The sequence below is a fragment of the Mycteria americana genome, chromosome 3, assembly GCF_035582795.1.
Source record: "Mycteria americana isolate JAX WOST 10 ecotype Jacksonville Zoo and Gardens chromosome 3, USCA_MyAme_1.0, whole genome shotgun sequence".
In the NCBI taxonomy this organism is placed as follows: Eukaryota; Metazoa; Chordata; class Aves; order Ciconiiformes; family Ciconiidae; genus Mycteria; species Mycteria americana.
In genome coordinates, this window is record NC_134367.1 from 67,989,157 (window position 1) to 68,012,038 (window position 22,882).

Genomic DNA, 22,882 nt, shown 5'->3' on the forward strand with positions numbered 1-22,882 from the left:
CACCTGCCAAGGTTGTTCTCTTAGCAGCAGTAGCCAGGTGAAGTACGTAGGTGCCTGAGCCAAAGAATCTAGTGTTGTGGTTTACCCCAGCCGGCAACTAAGCCCCACACAGCTGCTCGCTCACCCTGCCCCCCCAGTGGGATGGGGGAGAGAATCGGAAGAGCAAAAGTAAGAAAACTCATGGGTTGAGATAAGAACAGTTTAATAATTGGGGAAAAAAAAATTGTAATGAAAAGTAAAACCACAAAAGAGCAAGAGAGGAACAAAACCCAGGGAAAAAAACAAGTGATACAACCGCTCACCACCCGCTGACCGATGCCCAGCCAGTCCCCAAGCAATGATCACTACCCCCCGGCCAACTCCCCCCAGCTTATATACTGAGCATGACGTCACATGGTATGGAATAGCCCTTTGGCCAGTTTGGATCAACGATCTTGGCTGTGCCCCCTCCCAACTTCTTGTGCGCCTGGCAGAGCATGGGAAGCTGAAAAGTCCTGGACTAGTGTGAACATTACTTAGCAACAACTAAAACATCCCTGTGTTATCAACGTTATTCTCATACTAAATCCAAACACAGCGCTATACCAGCTACTAGGAAGAAAATTAACTCTATCCCAGCCGAAACCAGGACATCTAGAAAGGTGTCACTTGGCCCTAGCAGAATCATCTCCCAGGGGAAAACTGAGCAGCCATTGCCCACTCAAAATAAATAGTACAAAGGTCTGAGAAAAAGATCATCATAAGGTTGTAGACTTTTAGGTGCAAATTGACCCTGTAGTTTTGTCAGTAAATCTTTTCTAATCAAAGCGTTTCTGAGAAATTAAGGTGAGGAAGAGAGGGAGAAAAGGAGAAGTTCAGCATCCGGTGCACTCACCTATACACTGTGTCATGACCTTATAGAGATTTCCTTCTGTCAGTAAAAAAGCCCGCCTCTCTCACCACCAGTTGTACATCTAATCTAACAATCACCTCACTGAAATGGGAGAGTGTTCTCTTCGCTTTGAAAAACTGAAGGGGATTTCTCAAGGGGGAGAGGGGTAAAATTCTAACTCTGTTGTAAGAAACAAAGAGCCCCATTAACATCTCACCATTCATGTGATCAATGTCTTCCTGTTTTTCAGCTAAACCGTACTTTCCAGAACTGGAATTACACTGTGTATGTGGTCAATATCAGGTAAATGAAGGGGGAAGATGTTTATGCTACGTTCCTTTTGAGAATTAGCCCACCCTAATTAATGTTTATTTCTTTTATAGCATCCACCCTGGCTCCATAAAAGCGGGAGTAAGAGAAAAAAGAAGTCTTCCATGGTAACGTTTTTAAAGGCATTTTCTTGATAGAGGCAACGGCTGCTATTACAAGTGGCTTTACAACAGGCTTTACTGTCCATTATTGGATTTGTTGTCTATTATTGGGCGTATGCTGCCAGTCTGTAAATATATGACTGATGGTCAGCTGAGTGCTCTGGATGTGCTCAGAAACCTAATAGTGGTTATTGTGTTTGTTTTGGGTTAAACCTACTGAGCTTTAAACCTTAACAGATCATTTTTTCAGAGCTCAGGTTTCATCTGTCACAAAACTGAATAGGTGTATCATATACGTGGTATGGCACACCCAGCTTTCTTTAGCAACAAGCTTTGGTACGCTGGTATCTATCCACTGTCACTGCATTTATTCTCTTGAACCAGAGCCTTTTGAGTTAACAGACATCTTACTAGATGCAAAACACTGAAAAATCATGACAGAATTGAAAGCCAAACTAGTGTGAGTTAAGCTATTTACCATATGCTCTCATTTCCTGACTTCTGCTGGGCTTGGAGGCACTGGAGTTGGGATGGCCTCAAAGGCAGCCAAAGAAAGTTAGATGGGTCACACCCCCTGAAGATTGTGCCTCGGGGGATTTCTTTGAAAGCAGCACACTGATTTTTGAGGGATGTATGGGGGGGGAGCAAGTCTTAGGACCAAATTAAGGAGAGGAAACCAAAACGTAATTAGTCTTGTGAGGAAGGGGCAACAAGTGAGTATGGGATGTACCTCTTTGCAGTGTAGGCAAAAGTCCTGTAGGAAAAGACTTTAACTGCTGACTCTTGAGAACTGCCATGGTAACAGCTGGGCTTTTTAATTTCAGAGATAGCCCAGTATTCCCAATTTGCCATCAGGAAGTAGTTACTGATGCTTCCAGTTTTCTACAGAGTTTACCTAGACAGGAAAAGATTTGTAAAAGGTACCGTCTCCTTCCCACACACCCACAGCAGAAAGACAGCTTTCATTGGCAAAACCATTTAACTGGTATAGGGTAAACCCAGTCTCTGAATGGGCTATTTTGCTGCTTGACCTACATTTACAGTAGGGTGTAGTGATGTGAGTGGGATTTTTTTTCACACTTCTAAATGATATGGTTATACCAGCAAAACCTTTTAAGTGGAGACCATGCCTCAGGTCTTACCAACAATCCAAGACTGCTGAGGAATGTAAAGCTTTCCCCATCCTTATTCCTGCATCTTCTGTGAGGCTAGCAGCCCAGCTTGTCAGCATCTGTTCTCCCCTAGACTGCACACCTGATTTCTTCTCGTCTCACCTTCCCACCATCCTGTCCTCTGGCTTTTGATTCTTCTTCCTAGTCTATAAAAAAAAAGAACTGAAAAGAGAGAAATTATTCTAGTAATTCCATTTCCTTTTCCCTTTCTCTCTCCCTCTCCCTCTCCCTCTCCCTCTCCCTCTCTCTCTCCCTCTCCCTCTCCCTTTCCTTTTCCCTTTCCCTTTCCCTTTCCCTTTCCCTTTCCCTTTCCCTCCCCTTCTGACATACAGTGAATATAGCACTAAATTACTTCTAATAATGTATCACTGTTATTGGGAAGTAACCCCGTTCCTATTTACTTTGCTCATCATCTGTAATTTCAGAGGCAATGGAATTACATGTTTGTAATATGTCATAAAGTTTTTCAAGGGAGGCCTGGTCTAATGAGAAACAAGTCTTCTCATGGGCTCTAGTGCACTTTGTGTCAAGTCCAAATGGCATTTTGTCATCATTCTGAATAATTTAGTATAAATGCTAATCATGTCACACAAAATGTTACTGTTCTCCAAATAATCAGGATTGTTATGCTGTGCATGTTTTCTTAGAAAAGAAAAAAAAAAGAGAAGTCGAGTCTCTGCCCAACCTAGCAACCCGGTTGGGGTAACACAGGGCTAATTAAAAATTTAATTGAGCTACATGATATGCAACTAACAAAAATTACACTTTTTACACATTGTATATGCACATATACATATAGAGAAATACATATACATGGGATTTTTTGCTGTTTTTTCATGTATTTTTCATGTCTTGCATATATTTTCATGCATCATTTACCTCTTACAGGAGAAACATTTGGGAAAAGTTGGTGTTCTCCCAGCTTTAGGTCTTCTGAGTAGATGTCTATCGTTGTACATTGCTTCCCTTCTGAAACAAAATAAGGATCAGCTTCCCAGTAGTCTTCAGTGTTCCTGGGTTTAGTCACCAGGTTTCCATTCTTTGAGGTCTTTCAGCTGTTTCTAGATTTTGTGAGGAAGAAATCTGTTGAATTTCTGAAGATCCGGAAAGCAAACTTTTTTTTCTAATACTTCCCAATCATTGCTTTCAAGATACTTTGTTAGGTTTTCCACTTTCTTGTATTTGTCCTGGGTAGGATTCTAAGGAAATCCTACAAGACAACAGAGTAACATTTTGGGCTATAAAAAATTAGCAGGTTACAGGTTGGACGTTTTTAATCCCTGATGGAAGTAATGTTAATTTCTCACTACTCAGATGATCCACTGAACTGTTATGGCTGAGTTCTTGTATGTAACTTGCTCACAGTATGATTTCATACAGTTTCTATTAATTAAATATTCCTATAAATTATTTCTGTGAATACTTGTCCAAAGAATTTCTTATTTCTCCATTTTGGATAGTCAAGAATAAGTCTGTTGCGGTTTTAGCCATTCCACTAATTCCCTTAGTTTTTAAGTACTCCTTCTTCCATTTACCTTCATGTTCATCTGAACAGAATTTCACTCCACAGTTAAAATTTAAGACCTAACCCATAAGTATCATGGCCTTAACTTTATCCTTTACAGAAGTGAACATGTTAGTCTAACTCACTAAACCTTATCTGTCTTTTCTGAATTTGCCACAAGGTCATAGCCTTCTTATTTCTAAGGCACTATCATAATTCTTTAAATTGCTCTTTGAGAAGTTTTCCCTCTCTTTACATGAATTCATATTCTTATCATTCAGATCACATCTTTTTTCCTTACCTTTTGGATTAGTATTTTATACAACAGTTAAAAAAGACCCAACAACAAAACAACCTTTCCCGACCTTTCCTATGCATTTTGCTTTGCTTCAACCCTTATTTACCACACTGCTACCTTGTCAAGGAACTTCTGTTATCGGTCTCCCCACCTAGTCTTCTTGCAAGTGAAAGAGGAAGAATCGTTAGAGAGAATGATTCAGAGAAGAAATAGAGGCTGGCAGTGGGAGGTAGGAAGCTGGCTTTTTTTGGCACGTTAAAAATAGGTGTTTTCCAAATAAATATTTTAAACTGTACTGCATTCTGGAGAAGAGCAAAACAAAACAAAAATATGGAAGTGGATTGTTATTCTTTCATTGCTGTGTTCTATGAGCTGCAGAAATCCAAAGTACACTGTGCTTATTATGCATTTAAGTACATGGTGATGAGAGACAGAGTGCCAAGTCCAAAAGTGCATATTATTATCAGCACCTTTAATACTGTGAGATCTCTAGATGACAGCAGTATATCAAGCTAATACCTTGGTAGATTATTAACTACTTTAATAGACAGAATTTTATCACAGCTATACTTGACTTTGTGTCTGTGTTTAATTTTTTCCTCTGGTCATACTGTTTCCATCTCTTAATGAGAGGGCAGCTGTTCAAAATAAAGTAGACAGGAGTTCAGAATGGGCTATGGACATAGATGTTTCTTTGTCCTCCATTATTTTGCACAAACCTTTGAAAGTGAAGCCGATTTGTGGATTTTATGTAGATAAATTGTAAATGTGTTTCTTTCTTTCATTAATTCTTTGCCTTTTATGACTCTGCAGCTTTGTCAAAACTTTCTATGACTGCAGCTGCTGCTTTTCTCAGAAGGGTGCTACTGATCCTAGGTCTTGTCAGATGACTGTATAGGGCTGCCTCAGTAGGGGAACTGGTCTTTATTAAGCAGCTCAGCTCCCCTGCTTCTCCTTTCTTCTTTTATTTTGCAAGCAATTTTGAGAGTTCAGGCCCCAATCAGGCCCCTTTTCTCCACTTAACATACAAATAAGATTATGCTTGCTCCAACTTCCACTACTTGATTGTCACAATTGTGGCCTATTTCCTGTGTTCAATTGCTTCTACTATGTGAAAAAACATTAATGTTAGTACTGTTAAACAACGCATCCAAATTAAAAACCACAGTGGTAGCAATCTGTGTAAAGACCTTAAACTTAGGTTAAAAGACCACTAAACTTAAACAGAAATCCCTTCTCTTAGGAATGAAAATAGAGAGGAAAGCAGGAAATCAGAGCTGCCCATGCCTAGTCCTGTTTTCTTGAAGTCCGTGGGAGTTTCGCCACCAGTGTCAGTGAGCCAGATTCAGGCTCCTGCATGCTGTGTTCTTGGGTGCTGTGTTGCTTAATGGAAAGTTTAATGCACTTGGACAAAACTTAAGCTAATTAGATTGTGTAATAGTTTTAGACAGGAGTTAGCAACATCAAAGCAGCATAATTTTGCTTTTATGGTCCTAAGTATCTTTACTGAGTAAAGTATTAGGCTTTTGCATTCTTTGTAGATTACTTTGAATTATTTGTTAGAAATGAACACATCTGTGATGCCTATTCCTATTTTAAAAATTTTCCTGATTTCTGCTGGTGAGGTTTTAGGAACAACTTGGACCTGGCCCACCTCTACTCCCCCCGACTTCAACTTCAGCGTTACTGAAGGCAGTAAGGGACAGCCTTGACTAGCGCTGAGCAACGTTTTAAAATGCCACATAATGTGTACATTATGTGTAATATTTCTGCTTGAAAAACTGACCAACAAAGAGCCAAGCAGAAATCCGCAGTTTTCTCCACAGTGCCCTGCTGGCATCTCATGTCCATGACCTGTAAAGAAAGCCTTCATCACAGATGGAGGAATTCGGGAATTCCTTCCAAGTCACTGAAGGATGGTCCCTTCTTAGTCTCCTGCTGAAGCTGCCTGCTCTTGATCCAGCTTCCAATGACTTCCTTTGCCTTTCCGCTGACTTTAACTGGATTTAGTGTAGGCCTGACATTGTTAGATGCCATTTTTAGGAAGGTAATGTATTGGGGAAAGAGGGTTTTCTTTGTTGTTTTGGAACAAAGTTCAAGCGTAACCAAAAACTCATTTCAGCGAAGACCAGCTGTTGAAATGTGAGGGTTTCCAGCCCTTTCTGTTTTGCCTTGCTGCTACATTCTCTAAGAACGAATAGTCTTCATACATCACATATTCGAAGTCATCGAATCATCACATATTGTAAGTGCTTTCTGTTGAAAAGCTGTAGTTGTTTGTATTCCCACACCAGATCTGCAAGGAGGAGCAAGGCCTGGAGACACAAGGACAGGCACAGAGCCATGATGCTCGCAGCACTGTTCTGATACAAGGACCATTAACTTAAAAGGAAGGCTCAGGATGCTTTTATTTTTAGTAGTCCAAAAAGTAGCTGCAGTTTTTAGTTTTGTGTCCTGAAGTCTCAGATTTTATATTTTTTCTATAACGTCACCTTCTGCTGAGAAAGGAACCTCTTCATCCTTGGCATTACTTTCAATGTGTCTATTATGCCCAGTCCTATTTTTTTACTCTCTGTTCTGAACATTTTAATGGTATCACAGTCAAAATCACCTCAAGTAAAAGTTTAGCCACAACTCAGATGCTTTTGTGGAATGCTTTTAATTTCCCTCTATTTTCATATTTCTTTCTGTCTCACTCCGTGTGTTTTCTAACATTTTGTCTGCTGTTTGTATTACATCTTCGCTGAGTGACTAACGCAATAGTCAGCTCTTTTTTTATCTCTCCAGTTAATGTGAAGAAGTTGGTAGTGTTTACAGGTGACTATGTGGGCCTACCTGTGCTGCCAGTCTTGAGTTATAGCTACCCATCGGTGCTCATCTTCAAAGCCAACATTGCAGCAAGATTGGTAAAGAATTTAATGCTGACATCTTAAAACTTTTTTAAATATGGCAGGGTCGTTAGGAATGAAACTCCCGGTGACTTTTAGTGGAAATCTAGGTTCCCCGAGTACTTAGGTGCTTTAAAAATGATTCTTTGTATACTTTAAATCAAGTAACATTAACTATGAAAGAAATCAATAGTGATTCGTTGAACAGTTTGACAACCACAATAATTCAGTATTAGTTCAACCCGTCTAGTACAACTGAAACGAGAGGAGCAATATGCATTGCTAATTATCAACCACATATCTCCAGGTATGAGACAGTCCGTGCCGCACGGTTCGCATGGTTTGTTAATCCTTCCTTCAGGCTCCTCGCATCGCGTAGCAGTGAGACCACAGCCCATGTGTAGGCACACTGTCCTGGAATAGCTCTGAGTCACGCTGCCGGAGAAGAAAGCCGGCTTTGTGGTACGCGCCATGGCAGCGCAGGCGGCCCCGCTGCCTCTTGTGCCTCTGATGAGGATGCGGCTTCATAAACTCCTCTCTCTGAGCCAGCTTAGCTCAACGGACCAGGACAAAGTGGGACGGACGCCGGTCTTCCCCTGCTTTCCTGCTTGCTCCAGCTGTCACCGTTCCAGTCAAAGAGAGGAGAGGCATAAATACTTATCCCCATCGTGTTTACCTACACCGCAGTCCATTTTTTTATATTGACAGCGGTAATACTAGCAGTGCAGGTTACTGTAGGTGATGTGTAATTTGTAATTGATTACTGCTGTGAGAATCTATCTTCTTTTATATGGCACACAATAAAAGATGTAAGGTTGGGTGTAGCAAATCCGGTGACACCAGCGGAGCACGGCAGTGTTGCCGTTTATTTGAGGGCAAGCCTACTGTTTTCCAAATTGAGAATTTTGTTCTTCAGCATTAAAATGTTTTCTTTCTGGGATCTGAGTGTGACAAAAGTGGAAGGAAGCACTCAGCTTCATATTGCGTCAGCTGTCAAGTTAAAAGGTATTTATTTACTTTGGGAAGCTAGCATGAGTCATTCTGAAAAGTTTATAGAAATTGTTTTCATCATAATATGGAACAGCTCTTATTACACAGTATACATGACTTGTGCTCTAAGAGTTTCTCAGAAAGCAAATAACAAAGTTGTTTAACAGATTATTTTTATCAGTGCTTCATAATCAATACTTTCCTCTATAATTGTTCAAGATAACTGTAACCAGTTCTACCTCACTTATCATTATCCCTCCTGTTTTGTTGCCATTATCCCTCTGAAGAGTTATGGGTACTAAATACCATTTTGGTTAGTTGGGAGTCCTGCAATAGGCAGCATAGTAGTAGCAGTGACTGTTCACTTATGACTTCTGTTTTGCAGCCAAAGTGCTGAGGTAGGGAGTGGCATCAGTATATTAAGTTTTCCTCTTCTGAAGTAAAGGGAATAGATGAGTGAAGCCAGAATCTTTTAGGAAAGATGGTTAAGTGCCAGGAGACTCTGGGGCTGAAGTACTGGAGGGCTGAAGGAATTGGCAATCCCGTAGGCAATTTCCATGCTTCTGCTAAAAATAAATGCCATAACAAACTTGTGCCTCGTAATATATCCGAGGTATACAGCAAAAGCCTGCTAAAGCTCATCCACCCTCCTGAGGCTATTGCCATATGTTAAACACTCCACAGAGACCAAAGGAATGTTAGGAGGAACTCAGTATCTCTGGGAGCAGGGCAGGAGCAACCTGGCCAGGGATAGCTGGAATTTCTCTGCTAAAATACATCCATTGGGGAAAAAACAAGCCAAGCCAGCAGGTAGTCACATTTTTATCTTCTTCTCCAGCAACATGTTACCAGTAAAACAGCGGATATGGCAAGCAAAAAGAAAAGTGTACTGGTGTTCAACAACAACAAAAAAAACCAACAAAAACCCCACCAACCAGGGACTGTATATATTTATTTACTTATTTCCTTACATCTGCAACAGTGGAACATGTGGAGTATTTAGTTCACATTCATGATTTCTTTATGAGATTTGGGCTTTTCTTTTCTTTTTTTATTTTTTTCCTAGACTGAGAGGTTGTTTCTAATGCCAGCTCTTTTAATGCCTTTTCTAATGCCTCTAACGTTTCTAATGCCTCTTTTAATGCCTTAACTCTGAAGAGTACTTCAGAATCACTGGTTGGAGTTATTCAGTTTTCAGAATGATGTCTGACAGAAAGAGGGTTAAATCTGCCATCTAAGAGCAACATCTGTGCACTAAGCTGTAGTTTTATACTGTACCAGCCTAGGCACCTCTGGAAAGTGCAAGTCTGAGCTGTCATCATGGGGATGTCATTCTGGAAGATTTTTGGAAATGAAGCCCTGGTCTGTCTAGGAAGGGGCACCTGAAAACCCTGCTAGCCTTCTCCCATGCAGCACCCCTACAGATGTTTTCTCCCACTCTTCTTCAAGTAGACCGCAAGACCCCTTAGCTCACTGCTGCTTTCCTGCACTGGGGGCCGCGGGTGAAAGCAGCTCGGTTCAGTGCGTGCCCTGCTCACTGCGTGCGTGCTGGCAGCGCTGCCACTTCCCAGGCTGCCAGGAACTGCTCGCACACGGCAAAGGTCTGTCTTTATTCAGGATGCTGGGTATCCAAGGGCAAGGCTAAGATGAAGACAGCCCAAAGCAAGCTTGCTTTTTCCTTTTTTCCACATTTTGGCTCCCATGGAGATCCAATGTTCCATGCTTCAGTGGCGTCACCTCCTACTAGCCAGAGCCAAGCAGTGCTCTTGGGTACCGACATATTCTCTTCTCCAACATGTGTTTTCTGTGTCCCAGGAGGAAATTTTTGAGCCTTCCACTCTGGGCTTCTTTCCTGTGTCCTGCTAGAACTGCTTTTCTGTTCATTATTTCCCTTCCAGAAAAGCTATGTTTTTGGACAAGGGTGGGGACTGTTTTATTTCTTTCACAGGAAAGAGACTTGGGCACTTTGAACTACTTCTTATGCCCAAGAAAGTAGCAGTGGGCTACAGTACAGAACAGCTATTACTGCTCAAACTTGAATTACTCATCTGAGCAACTAGACTTTCCTAATTAGGACTAAAAGTTTCAGAAGTGTGTCAGGGTGTTTTTCACTCCATCAAAATTCAGACATTTAAATGTTAAGCATCTGTTCTTTGTTAATATTCTAGTCTTCCTCTGTAGTCAGTGGAGAGGCAGACCCTCTGGAGGATGACTTGTCCCATCCTGACAAGTTTTGTAAGGTGGGATGAATCAGCTCTTAAGTTCCTAAGCCATCAGCAACCAGATTTTTAAATTTAATTAGAGCCCATTTAGAACTCACAACTTTATACGTTCATCTTTCAATATCTTTTAAAATAATCTAAATCTTCTGAAAACATTTCTTAGCTCTTTTGATGAGATGCTTCTTTAATGGTAACTAGAGGATGAAATTTCCCAACCGTACTTTCTTGTTGTGGCCCTATATACACAAAAATAATAACTTACAGATAATGAGCAACATTGTCTTGGTGACACTGTTCCATACTCAGAAAACCAGAGTTTGTCAGATATTTTTATTTCCACACATTTGGCCTCTGCTGTTCTGACTCAAACACTCGGATAACTTTCCTTGCAGTTTTGAGGTTTTGGCTCTTCTGGTTTATAATGCTACCAACAACATCAATTTAGAAGAGGAAGACATCCGACAGAGGCTCATAAGTAATAATGAGACCATCAAAGGAGGATATACGCTTCATACTGTGAACGTTGATCCAGTGGGTAAGTAGTTTTCAGCTTTGTTACACAACAGATTTTGTTTGCTTGTCCATAAATAAGCGTCTTATGTGTTAAAATAATCACACATTTCCAAATGGTGTGACTGTTTCAGATTTTAAATTGCCCTCATTGTTCCACTAATCTCAGAGAGCTATGCTCAAGGTATCTCTTTTAACACAGACACAGTTGTCCAGATTGCTTTAGTCAGTGTTTTGCTGTCTGGTTCAAAGAGGCTGGGACAGTTCCTGACAGTTCCTCTGGTAGTTTGAGGATAAAGAAGTATGATTTACAGCCAGAGCTATAATGAGACATTTTGGACCTCCAAGGCCCCTCGTGCCACTCCTCAACCCTGTTGTTTGTACTCCTGCCACCTGCTACCCTTAATCAAGCTCCTTTTAGCTCTCATCTTTTCCCATTCAACTTTTTCCAGTCAGAGATTGCCGTTCCCTCTGGAGGGAGGAGGTGGGGGCTGGTGGAATGCAAGTGGATGCAGCATGCACATTCAATCCTTTCCCTTGAGCAGCAGCAGTATATGTTGTCCCCTGTTGTGCACCCCTCCATTTCCACTACTCCATAGATAATAACCAAGCATTTCATTTGAAGACAGCTTTGTGCTGAGGCAGCTTTGTGGTTGATGAGCTGAGGACAAGAGATGGAAGAGGATTAGATGAAGAAATTTACCATTAACACTGATATATTTTTATTCTTACAGAAAAATGTTTAGCTGAAGAAAACCCTCCAAACTATTTTTGGCCAGATACCAGACCGACTGTGACCAACTTCACATTATGCCATGGGAGCTCAGTTCAGACTGCATCAAGAACCTGGTAGGTGTTCAAATATCAGAGAAGCTGAGAGCTTCAAATGCAACTTTCTGGTTATACAGTTAAACTGCATCCTCCATAATGGTTGCTGTTGGCCGGTATATTATTTCAGAAAGATGATTTCTATACTGTGAGAGATTATGTGTGTGCAGTAAGAGTATGTACTTCATTGGTAAGAAAAAAAAGCTCATCTACCACTTCTGTAGGGCATATTGAGGCCCACAATTAATACATGTTCAAAGTGACTATAAAAAGAGCACCTTCTTATAGAATGAAACTGCTTTCTTCAAGTCATGATGTTTATGTTACCAAAACCAAAGTTTCACATTTGCTACCACTCCGCTACTACTATCTGACTTGTATAAGAAATTCTCAACAAAATTCTATAAAGATGAGGTGTGTATTTGGTTTAATCCAGAACCTCTCATCTCATTAAGGGAAAGTAAAAGAAATCCTGTGAAACAAGCATTTTGCCAGTAGTTAGTCATAATTGAAGGTGGGGATAATCTTATATGTAAAGATTTGAACTTGTGTTTTTAAGGTTTAGGATAAATTTTCCCTGATGTAGGCTTTCTTTGTGAACACCTACAAAAGATTTAGACACTGTATCTCTATTTCCCATTTGTAAAATGGGAATATTATTACTTCCTTTGATATATTACCCAAACAATATGGTTTTGTTCTCCTTTGAGTGCCTTGAACATGGCTATGATGATGCAATATTAATTAATTTCTTCAGTATTTAGGATGATCACCATTAAATGCAATATAGTAGTCTTGTCTGTCCACATTGCATCTGGAACATGTTCTGAGAAGACCAGATCTTTTACTTTTTGAAAACAATATGGCAACATGGATATGAATCAGCTTTGAGGTTCCATGCCAAACAGGAAAGAAACTAGCATTATATTTAACTAACTCACTTCCTCAGCCTCTTAATCTTGTACAAGAACTGCTGGATTCTGATTGACCAACTTTTATTGTAGAGTGAGTAGTACAGAAGTCAAATTGCTTTTATGTCAGAGCCTCAGAATCATTAAAAATTAAGGTTTCTGGCCTTTGCTGACCCAGTATTGCTTATCTTTATTGTTCATTTGTGGTCTACACAATACCATTGATTGTCTGTGTACAGCACTTCTCATAAAAAAATTACTGTGTTCTGCACTGTGCTATGCTTTCCTTGCCTCTGCCTACACTAGCTTTTGCCAATATGGAGCACAGGTGGGATGTGTTTTGAGAGAAGAGGAAGCTCTTCTAATGGTCTCTTCTAGTCCTGTGTATCCCACAGTAGGTTACCTGCCAGCATGCTGTTACAATAAAGGTGATCACCTGAGGAATAACTTTATTCTGTTGTGCTGAGTGAAAGGATAACTTCTTCCCATTCTCCATCCTGCCTTTGCCATTTTATGATAACACAATGGTCTTTAAAGAAAACTAAGGAAAAAGTGTGTTTAATTTTGGAGCCATATCTGAGTATTTTTCTATGGTACAGCTTTTTAAAAAGGCATTTTGAAAAAAAAATCTTTATATCTGCCCCTCACGTTGGACCTGGATCTGATGGTGACCTGCCCTAGTTTTCATGGGTGGCATAAGTCTATATCTCCACATAACTCCTGTGCATGTTCTTCTGAGAGGTGTTATGGCTTGCTATTGACTTGATCAAAGCCATTTATATCAAATGGAAATTATGGAAACAGCATCTTATTAGGCCATAATAGGAACATAATACTTTGTGTCAACATTTGGGTCTTTCCTGAAATACGAGTCCAGAATTTCCACTGAAGCAGTTTATCAAATCACTATAGCAATCAGCTGGGAATTTGTCCAAAAGAATTAGGGTTTCCCTCAGCACTGTCACTTAATTGGTCACATATTTCCACTGTCAAGCATACACATTTCATTTCACTAGGGGCCATGTTGCTAGGAAAATTGTGAACTGAGAAGAGTGGACCACTGTGACACCTACAAAAGAATTACAAAGCATTTACATAATTTTGTTTTGTATTTCATGTGAATTTTGTCATTTTCCTCTTTAGCTATTTGGGTCTACAGAATTATACATCATACTGGGGCCAGCCTGATCTGAGAAATTGCACAGGTGGGTATATTGATATTGGTCTTTGGCTAAAGGAATAGTTTTGTAGACTCTGGTTATTGCTTACTCTAAGGAAGTTACATTAAGGAAGAATATCTTCCCCCTTTATGCTAATTTGTTTAAAATCTTTCTAAAAAATCAGTGCAAAGTAAATATGTGAATTCTGGGGGATTGCACCAAGTTGAATTCAGCCCACCCATGAAAAGCTCTGGAATACCAATTAATGAACTAAATCAAACTCTTCAGGTAATTTAAGCAAGAATAGAGGCAGGCAGTAGCTTGCCTCAATTTGATGTTCAGGTTCAGACAAATTTTTAAATGTTTCCAATGCCTGTAGGTGCCAGTGGAAAGACTCCCACTCTCTTCACTGGGCTTAGGATCAGACATTTTCAGATTTATTCTCAGTTAGCAAAATACCCCTTGATGTCATTCTGGCCTTAAAGGAGTAATAAAATAAATAGACAACAATTTCATGGCCCGTTTTTTAGTGCCAGAGCTAGTGAAGAGAATGATGCTCTCGTAATTCAGAGCACCTACAGTAAGCTCCTGTTCTGAATTGCCTTCTTGGAGAAGCCTCTCTTTCTCTCTCCACTGACAGAGGGGTCCTAGGGAGCCTGGCTACCTACCTTAGTTGATTGAGTATTTGCAGTCAGGCTATATGAAAACATAGTTTCATGTAAAATGAACATTCTACCGTAAATGTAGCAAAAGCTATATTATAAAACACAACATTAAAAAACCACAGCCAGTTGCAGACTAAAGAAGGCTGATCTTCTTTCAAAATCTTATTTGCAAATTCCAATAAATCTCAAATATTTTGATATTGTAAAATGTTAGTGTTTACATTAGTTTTCTATCCAGGTGGCATCAGACTTACAGTTTAACATGTGATTTACATTAATGTTTTTCCATTGGACATGCTATCAAACTTTCCTTACCAGGAAGATTCTTGTCATGAAATTTGCTTATGTGTTGTGCTTGCCAGCCCTCTGAGTAAGAGTACAATCCTCTGAAGGAACTGAAACATGTACAATGGGGTCAGACTTTCTCCCCAAAGCTTAAAAGAGTGAATATTTTGTCAGTGATAGTGACTTTGGATGCATTTGTTTCTCTTCAAGAGTGAAACTGTTTTTCCCAGTGAAAAAAAAAGGATAGCATTAGGAGAAAAAAAGAGAGAAAATACGCTTTTTATTTCTTACTTCCCCTTTTTTTCTTTCAATCAGCCCTTTCAATAATAGTTCTGATTTACAAACTGAAAGCAAATTAAGGAAAAGAAAGACACAGCCAATGAGGACAATATATAAAATCAGCAGGTTCTATACACTTTTCATAAAATTATAAATTTCATAAAATTATAAAATCCTGTATTCATTACAAGTACCACAGAACATGCTCTAGCTTTCAACAATGAGGTTTAAAATTTGTATTTCTGAATTACTTCAGGCCTGATATGCATTATTTTCTCTTTTTACTTCATTTTACCTGTACACTTACAGAAAATGCAGCAGATATAGCCAATCAGCTTCTGAATCTCACTGGTGAAGGGCAGCAGCTAACCTCAGACAAAGTAAATGATGTTGTGCAGAAGCTCAAAAAGATTGTGAACGATGAAGAAATTGATGAATCTCTGGGTTCTACCGTGGTGACAATTTTTTCCAATATTCTAACCAGTTCAGACAGTGTATTGGCAGCATCATCTTCAGAGTAAGTATTTCTTCATTTAAGACAAGGTTTTGAGAGCAGCCTGCAAGGTTGGAAGGATTCATCCTTCCGTATATAGACAACTGCAGTACAAAAATAAAACTTTTCTTATTTCCATCAAAACAAATTTTCCAAATTAGATATACAAATATTTTTTCTTGTACTAAAATTAATGTGCATGACAAAGATAAAGTATTTGGATGGAAAAGAAGTCACCTCGTACATGACACAGCATAGATCTAAGTGTTGTTGGAAAATTATTTCAGGACTAGTGATATGTAGTCAGATAGTTTCTGTCAGTGAAAAGCTTTTGTTTTCAACAGAGATGCATAAATTTACAGCCTGCCAGTCTCCTTGTGAATACACAGATGCGTGATAGAAACATAATCAATAATAAGGGGATCATCTTAAATGTGGAGAGCATACAGGGCACAGTATTTTTTTTTTCTGTGCTCAGTTTTTAGAATAATGTTATTTCTCTCTTTAGAGCTCTAAAAACTATTGATGCATTGGCTTTAAAGATCCAGTTCACCGGACCATCCATGAGTATTTCAACACGAAATCTCGCACTTGGAGTGTCTTCTATAAACTCAACTTCATTCAAAGGTGGTTCTTTCAGTGTCAGTCCACAGAATAATGCATCTGATTTCCAGGTACGGAACAAGCAGTTGTATTAGAACATGAAATGTGCCTGTTGTTCCAAGTGTGTTTACTGTGGTTCCTATAAAACCACTTACAACTCCCAATTCTCCCCCTACTTTCTATTTCCTTTTTCCTGCAATCATCCAAACAGATTAATGTAGTATTTCCTTGAGTGACAGGAAACCCAGATAAGCTCACACATTCCATACAGATGAAAAGTAATTTGCTTACAAATCCAGAACAGACTTTATCCTTTTTAGTTTTTCTTTACTAATGAAAAGGGAAAATAATCTTTAACAGTCTGCTGTATTACCCATTGTACACTAGCTAACAACTCTATTGATGCATTTCAGCTTTAGAATAAGACACCTAAGTATAGGTATCTACGTGTGTATTTCTGCAGATAAAACAGGTCTTTAACCTTCTAGTATAGTTTAAACATCTACTGCTAACAGAGACCTAAGGCTGATCCAGTTGTCCACATGTAGATTGATAGGCTTGTGCCATTTGGGATGTCCAAGGCGGTTCAAGACATTCATGTGGAGCTTGACCAGCCTAGACATGAAAAATAAAAGAAACACAGATCCCTCAAAATGCGGAATGGTCTCCAGTGCTACAGTATCTAGACAAGATGCTATAGTTAAGATATTTGTCGTCACCTCAAAAATACTGTTTATTCTTTTTTCACAAATAGAAAAGCTCAAACATCTAAAGCTATGAAATAGCATTTGAGATGTACATGAGCACCTATAGGGATATTCCAAAGGTTCTGTTGAAATCAGTAGCAATGAGGTGCCTAGACTTTTTAAATTTCACTATGTGCCTGTCTGCATCTTATGGCACCTAAATGCTTTTAAAAATGTAGTGCAATGTATTTTTTCACAGTTATATAAGTCCATGACAGAGGTAATGTAATCTCAGTTTCCTAGGAGTCTAACCATTCAAATACAGTGCGCCTTACTTGGAGAAACACACAGAAAAGGTTAAACAGAAAAATTAAAAAACCTACTATTGTTTGGGCCAGAGGAACCAAACCTGAACCCATACAAAACATGGCATTATGAAAACAGTTAAAGACTAATCACTGGAGTGTAAGCATCTTATGGAATCAAATTAATTCCCTCTGCAAATTGGCAAGACAACAATTATAATAAATGTCTGATCATTTTATAAAGTACTATGCACGGTAAAAATCAAAAACAGTAAGGAAGACAGTGCTATAAAAAGTAGTAGTAATATAATAGGCTACAGGCCTTTTACATGCTGTGTATATAGACTTTGGATCAAAACTCAAATGCTGGCTTAAATAGGTACAAATGGATTTAATGTAATTGAGTTTTCACATATTTATTTCCATAGACATTTTGGCTAAAATTTCTTTGAATCAATTTTATTAGAAATTTTTGATGATTGTGAATCTACTTTTGTTTAGCTCTCTTATTAATGAAGCTCAATAGCTGATTGTTCTTTGTTATCAAAGGAACGTTTCTCCTCCAGATTTCATCCTGTATTTATGGAAAGAGGAAAGGAAAAATTCTGAAGTCAGGTTTGGGATGTTCGCATGTATAATAAGAATTACCATCTGTGGCTTGAGGACATCCAGGAATTTTCTTGCCCTGGAATCATTTATTACAGCACTGTCTAAATAATCATAAAATCCAAACTCCGTCAAATTATTTATAATGTTCCTACTGGAACATGAGTTTATTCTCAGACTTTTACATTTCCAACAGCTGATTGAGAATTCTTAGCATCCTTCCTACCAGAAAAGTCTGCAGCAGCTGTGGTCACTGTTTATATTTTCCATGCCTATCAGGAAAGATACTTGCTATCCCTGCTGGAGGGAGATTCCCTTGTGAAAGCCCAGGTTTTTCACCAGTGATGTAGTGATCTATCCCAGGCTCATCAGGGAGCATTAAACTCTTCAAGCTGTATGTCAGAATGTTTCCAGATTTTATTTCTTATTTTTTTCTTAAAGTAGATATCAAGCAAATGTATCCATGGCAATTTGGAAATATTCTATTTCAGTCCCCCGTGTCTTTATGTTTCTTGCCAAACCTTTGACTAAGTTAGCTTTTGGTGATTCATATTATTAAATTGTTCCTGTAATATATCCATAGTTCTTTATAGAAGCCTCTTCCACTCTGTTTGCAGACAATACCTAATGGGACATCTTTATCACACACACACTTTCTGTTTAATGTGGCAGAATTATCCTTTAAAAACCTTTTATTCAACTGCATTTAGCCCTGTCAGGAGATATCTATGAACCACTTCTTACTAATTTCCAAGGGTGCCTGTTATTCACAGTAAATCAGTGAAAATTTAGAAGTTAAATAAATCTATCAGTGGCCTATGGCTTTTAACTTTCTACCAGCTAATGGTGCTTTTAGAATCATATGACTGGTCATGAGAGGCATAAATACATGACCAAGTTGCCTCTGGAGAAGTCAGGAGTGTGAGTTTCCTTGTCTCACAGTAAAATTCTTGAACGCTTTTACTGTAGAGCCACTGTGAGATGGCTTGCTCCCCTTCCTTTCATGGGTAGGGTAGCACACCTTGAGTATGCCATGGTGGGAGAGCATGCAGTCATAGAATTGCTGCCTGGCAGCTAATGAAATGCAAGTTTGCATCCTCATTTATTTCCTGCTTACTTGTTACATCCCTGTGCCATAGAGGGCTTTCAGCTGTCTGACACGTTGCCAGTATAGATTAAGCTTATATTGATGGCAGAAAGTGTCTTTTTTGTACTACGTAGCATGATAAATATAGAGGTGACACTAATCATTATTTTTAAATCTCCCTTCTGTAACAGAGAAACTAGAAAAGCTCATGAGAATTAATTCAGATGTGCAGATCAAGACAAATAATACAACTCAAGAAAGAAGGATTCAAAGCATATTTTTCAGTTCTCAACATTGTTTAGTATGAGGAAAAGTATCTTGAAGGTTACTGAAAATTATGATGACTGCCATTATTGCCATCTCATTATTTCCAAATCATCATTATAGCAGTGGCAGAGTTTGTTTGGTTTTGTCTAAACCTTCTTGTAGCAGAAGGCTGATCTCATGCTGGAAGGGTGGGAAAACCTCCTAAGCCTTTTTTTTATTTATTTATTGCATCAACTCTTACATAGGTACAGGTCATACTAGCGTTGACTGGTTCTAGTCCCATGTTTAGGTATCTTTGTGCAAGGGTGTGAACCCAGTTGTGGACAATGGATGGTTTGGTTTTTGTTTGAACATGTTCTTCTGTTTATTTAACAGATAGATTTTGACAAGGATCATACAAATGCCTTCGCTTCTGTTGTTCTGCCACCAAGTTTACTGAAGAATTTAAGTCAAGATGAGTTTGAAGTTATATCCAGGGCTCAATTTACTTTCTTCAATAAAAATGGTCTTTTTCAGGTAAACTTTGATGTGTTTTAAGTCATTTCAGTTAGGGTGAGTCAAAGGCAGCTGCTAAAAGTTTCCTGTAGTGTAATCATTTCACAGCATCTCATGAGTTACAGGAATGAGAAGGTGCTAGCAGATGTAGGCACTAGAGACAGTGTTATGTTCAGAGTGACAAAATAACCAAAGTGCCCAAGTTGAATTAAAGTCAGTGATTTGACTGCAAATTCCTGTCACATGTGAGAGAAACTTTTTCAGGAGGGTGATCTATGGAAAACTGGATCCCAGCTGCTTATAATCAGAGTAGAGTAGCAAGGCCTCTTAAAGTGCATAACTTACGTTAAAATGCATTAATATAGGTCCTTGATGCTCAGTGGAGGCAGGTTCTTTTCTGTCAGCAGGGAATTTGGCCTATAACACTGCGAAGTACTCTTTCTTTCTCTTTTCCTTAAAAGAGTTGGTTGGCACTCATATCCAGCTGACTATTTATATTCAGTTGGAAACTCTGGGCTGATGGTCATCAGCCAGAGAACATTTATTTCTATACATACTATTCTTCTTTTCATATATGTGTTCTCATAAGCACACCGTATTTTAATATGGAATAAGGATAACAATACTTGCACCTGAAAACTAAAGGGACTCAGGTAGATTTGATTTTTTCTCCTTTGGGTCCCATCACATGGTAATTATAAATAGTTCCTGCATGGTAGATGCCAAAAAAATTAGGAAGAGTTTGCAGCTTGGAAAAAACAACCAAAAACATACCTATTTTGAAAAAAAAAAAGAGTTAATTAAGAAGGAAACATTGTTTCATAGTGAACTGCAGACTGAGCCTCAGAAGCCTTTAGTTTGTTTTCCCATTAGTATTTCAAGTGACCTTTGGCTCTTGTGCATCCGCAGAACTCTCTAGTATTGTATTGTCCCTATATTATCGTTTTTATTGGCAATGTATCCAGATTCTTCAGATAATCTAGGCAAGAAAATACCCATGACCTGCAGTTGCCTTCTGAAATACACCCCGAAGTATCTTTAACTGTTTCAAATAGCATTCATTTTAGGACCACTTTTGAGAAAAACAGGATGGATATATTCAATAAAGAAACCAGAAGAATACAGATGTAGGCTTGTTGTAATGGCATAAAATCATGTAAAGTCAGAATGTATCCGTTAATGGTGCTAGAATGTGTTTCTAAGGGATACTTAATAAGTCATTGAAAAACAAAAACCAGGAAAATTTGCATCTAAATTTGCAGCTAAAATTCCTTCCATTTTTTTGTGTGTTTTTCAAGCTCTTCATGGGTGACATGCTCAACACAATTAATTAACAATGTGTAAACCTCACATTTTAGTAAGTCTAAAAGTAAAGTAAATCTAAAAAAAATAAATAAATAAAGCTAAAATTAAAGCCTAAAAATAAATTGATCCACTGCCATCTCAAACCCAATAACTTTATCCATTAGTATAAAAGTATTTCATAAATATATTTATTCAATTGCAATTTAAAAAATCCCAATCCTATTAGCTGTATTTCTTATAAGCATTCAACATAACGGTGAAACATCATACTTTACAGCTCTGAAGGGGTTTTTTATTGCAACTGAGAGAATGCTAGTAAATTTATCTTGTCATTCATTAAAATCTGATGGTTACATTACTTAGAAGACTATATGAAAAACTGATGTAAGCTATTCAGGGTGGGATTCATTTCACCAAGAGCAGATGTGTTCAATGTACATACCTATGCCTGAATTGTTGTCCATAAGTTGCCTTCAAAGCCAGTTGATGGAAAAGAATGGACACCATTGAGGTGTGACACATCTCATCCTAGTGCAGGAGTAGGCATCAGTTCCCCAGACAAAGGAGCGTAGTGCAATTTGAGACACCCCAAGGTACAAAGGTACTACTGGCCGACAGATGTGATGATGAACCTGTAAGAGATGGAAGATCTTCTGCAATAGCAGCTGGAGACTGGGCAGGATACCTTAAAGCCTCTAAAATGGACACTTATTTTCAGGCAACCCGTATTTGACCTAGATGTATAGGACAAGTAAGACGGATTATGCCCTGGATGTGCCAGTTTCACACCCTAGAATGGCTGCTTCAGTTCTAGACATCTTCTTTTTCAATGTCTAAAGTTACGTCAGAAGGATCATCCTCATGAGTTCTGAGGCCATGAAAATAATGTACAAATATGATAAATATGTGAATTGTAATGATTGTCTAGACTAGACCAGATTTATTGCTTTACTTTGTACCTTTGTATATTGTATTGGCTAAAAGCTTACCCCTGACTTTAGCTGAGCACAGCCTTATAGCTAAATAGTCATCTGTATTTTACTTTAATGCACACATTGTTTCTATTCCTTTCTAAGAACAAGTAAGAATATATTAAATTGCCTTCCCTAAAGAGACCATCTGATATTTATTTCTAGTTTTTGTTATCTGCTAGAGACAGAATCCATTGAAACCCATAGAAATCTGTTCAAGCCTTTCATAGACTTTGCCAGATGCTGAAATTTAGGTGGTAGCCAAGACGTTTTCTCTTGTTTGAATGCTCAAGAACTGTCTAGAAAACCGTTTTCATTCCTCTGCAATTTTAAAGTTTTTAGGAAATTATGTCACAAAGCTCCAGTATAATCTGAAATGCTATGTTTGAAAACTCTTGGATATGGTTCTTAAGAAATGAAATATTCTTCTCAGGGTAATGTGCACTTAATAACTGAAGCTATTCTGTCTCTCATGAGTGGTGGGATCTCATGAGCCCAGTGCTGAGCTGATACCTGACATCTTGTCAGCCTAAAAAAAACCCTAGACTGAAGGAATCAGGGGGTTCAGGAGTTTGGCAGCCCAGATTTTTGGAGGGAAAGTGAGTGGTAATAGAATTCATTTGACCCAAGATCTGCCTCAGGCAGTGACCAAGCTTCCCAGCTTCCCATAAGGCCAACCAGGCATGTAACTATGCAAGTTTCAATGGAAGCTCATCAAAATCAAATAGTATTTCCAAAACAATTCCGTTTTAATAAATCATCAGTTTCCAAGGAAAACTTCTCTTTTGGAAAATTCTCAACGTGGTACTTTTTGACTGCAGGTTAGAAATGGCATTGCTCAGTGATAACGTCAGTCTTCTGTTTAAATTCCCATCAAATAAGACCTTGCAGAAAATATTATCTCCTACAGCATGTAACATTGCTTTGAATTTGTTTACTACCTCTTAGTCATTCATTGTAAGATGGAGGATGATTTAGCAACTATACACAGAAAACAGGTTATTCTCCAAAAACTTTGCATCTACTAAAAAGAATAGCATCAACAATAAG

At 38.6% G+C, this 22,882-nt stretch overlaps 1 protein-coding gene across 5 annotated transcripts in view; it reads left to right on the forward strand.

The window, feature by feature from the left end:
• Window positions 1-22,882, forward strand: part of ADGRG6 (adhesion G protein-coupled receptor G6) — a 115,912-nt gene that overhangs the window by 67,056 nt on the left and 25,974 nt on the right. For all 5 annotated transcript variants that reach the window (XM_075498856.1, XM_075498859.1, XM_075498860.1 and 2 more), the window contains 8 exons: window positions 1,122-1,174; window positions 1,255-1,308; window positions 10,769-10,911; window positions 11,621-11,735; window positions 13,769-13,830; window positions 15,324-15,531; window positions 16,016-16,181; window positions 19,437-19,577. In XM_075498856.1, the coding sequence (XP_075354971.1) occupies window positions 1,122-1,174; window positions 1,255-1,308; window positions 10,769-10,911; window positions 11,621-11,735; window positions 13,769-13,830; window positions 15,324-15,531; window positions 16,016-16,181; window positions 19,437-19,577 (942 nt within the window). The remainder of the gene's footprint in view (window positions 1-1,121; window positions 1,175-1,254; window positions 1,309-10,768; window positions 10,912-11,620; window positions 11,736-13,768; window positions 13,831-15,323; window positions 15,532-16,015; window positions 16,182-19,436; window positions 19,578-22,882) is intronic.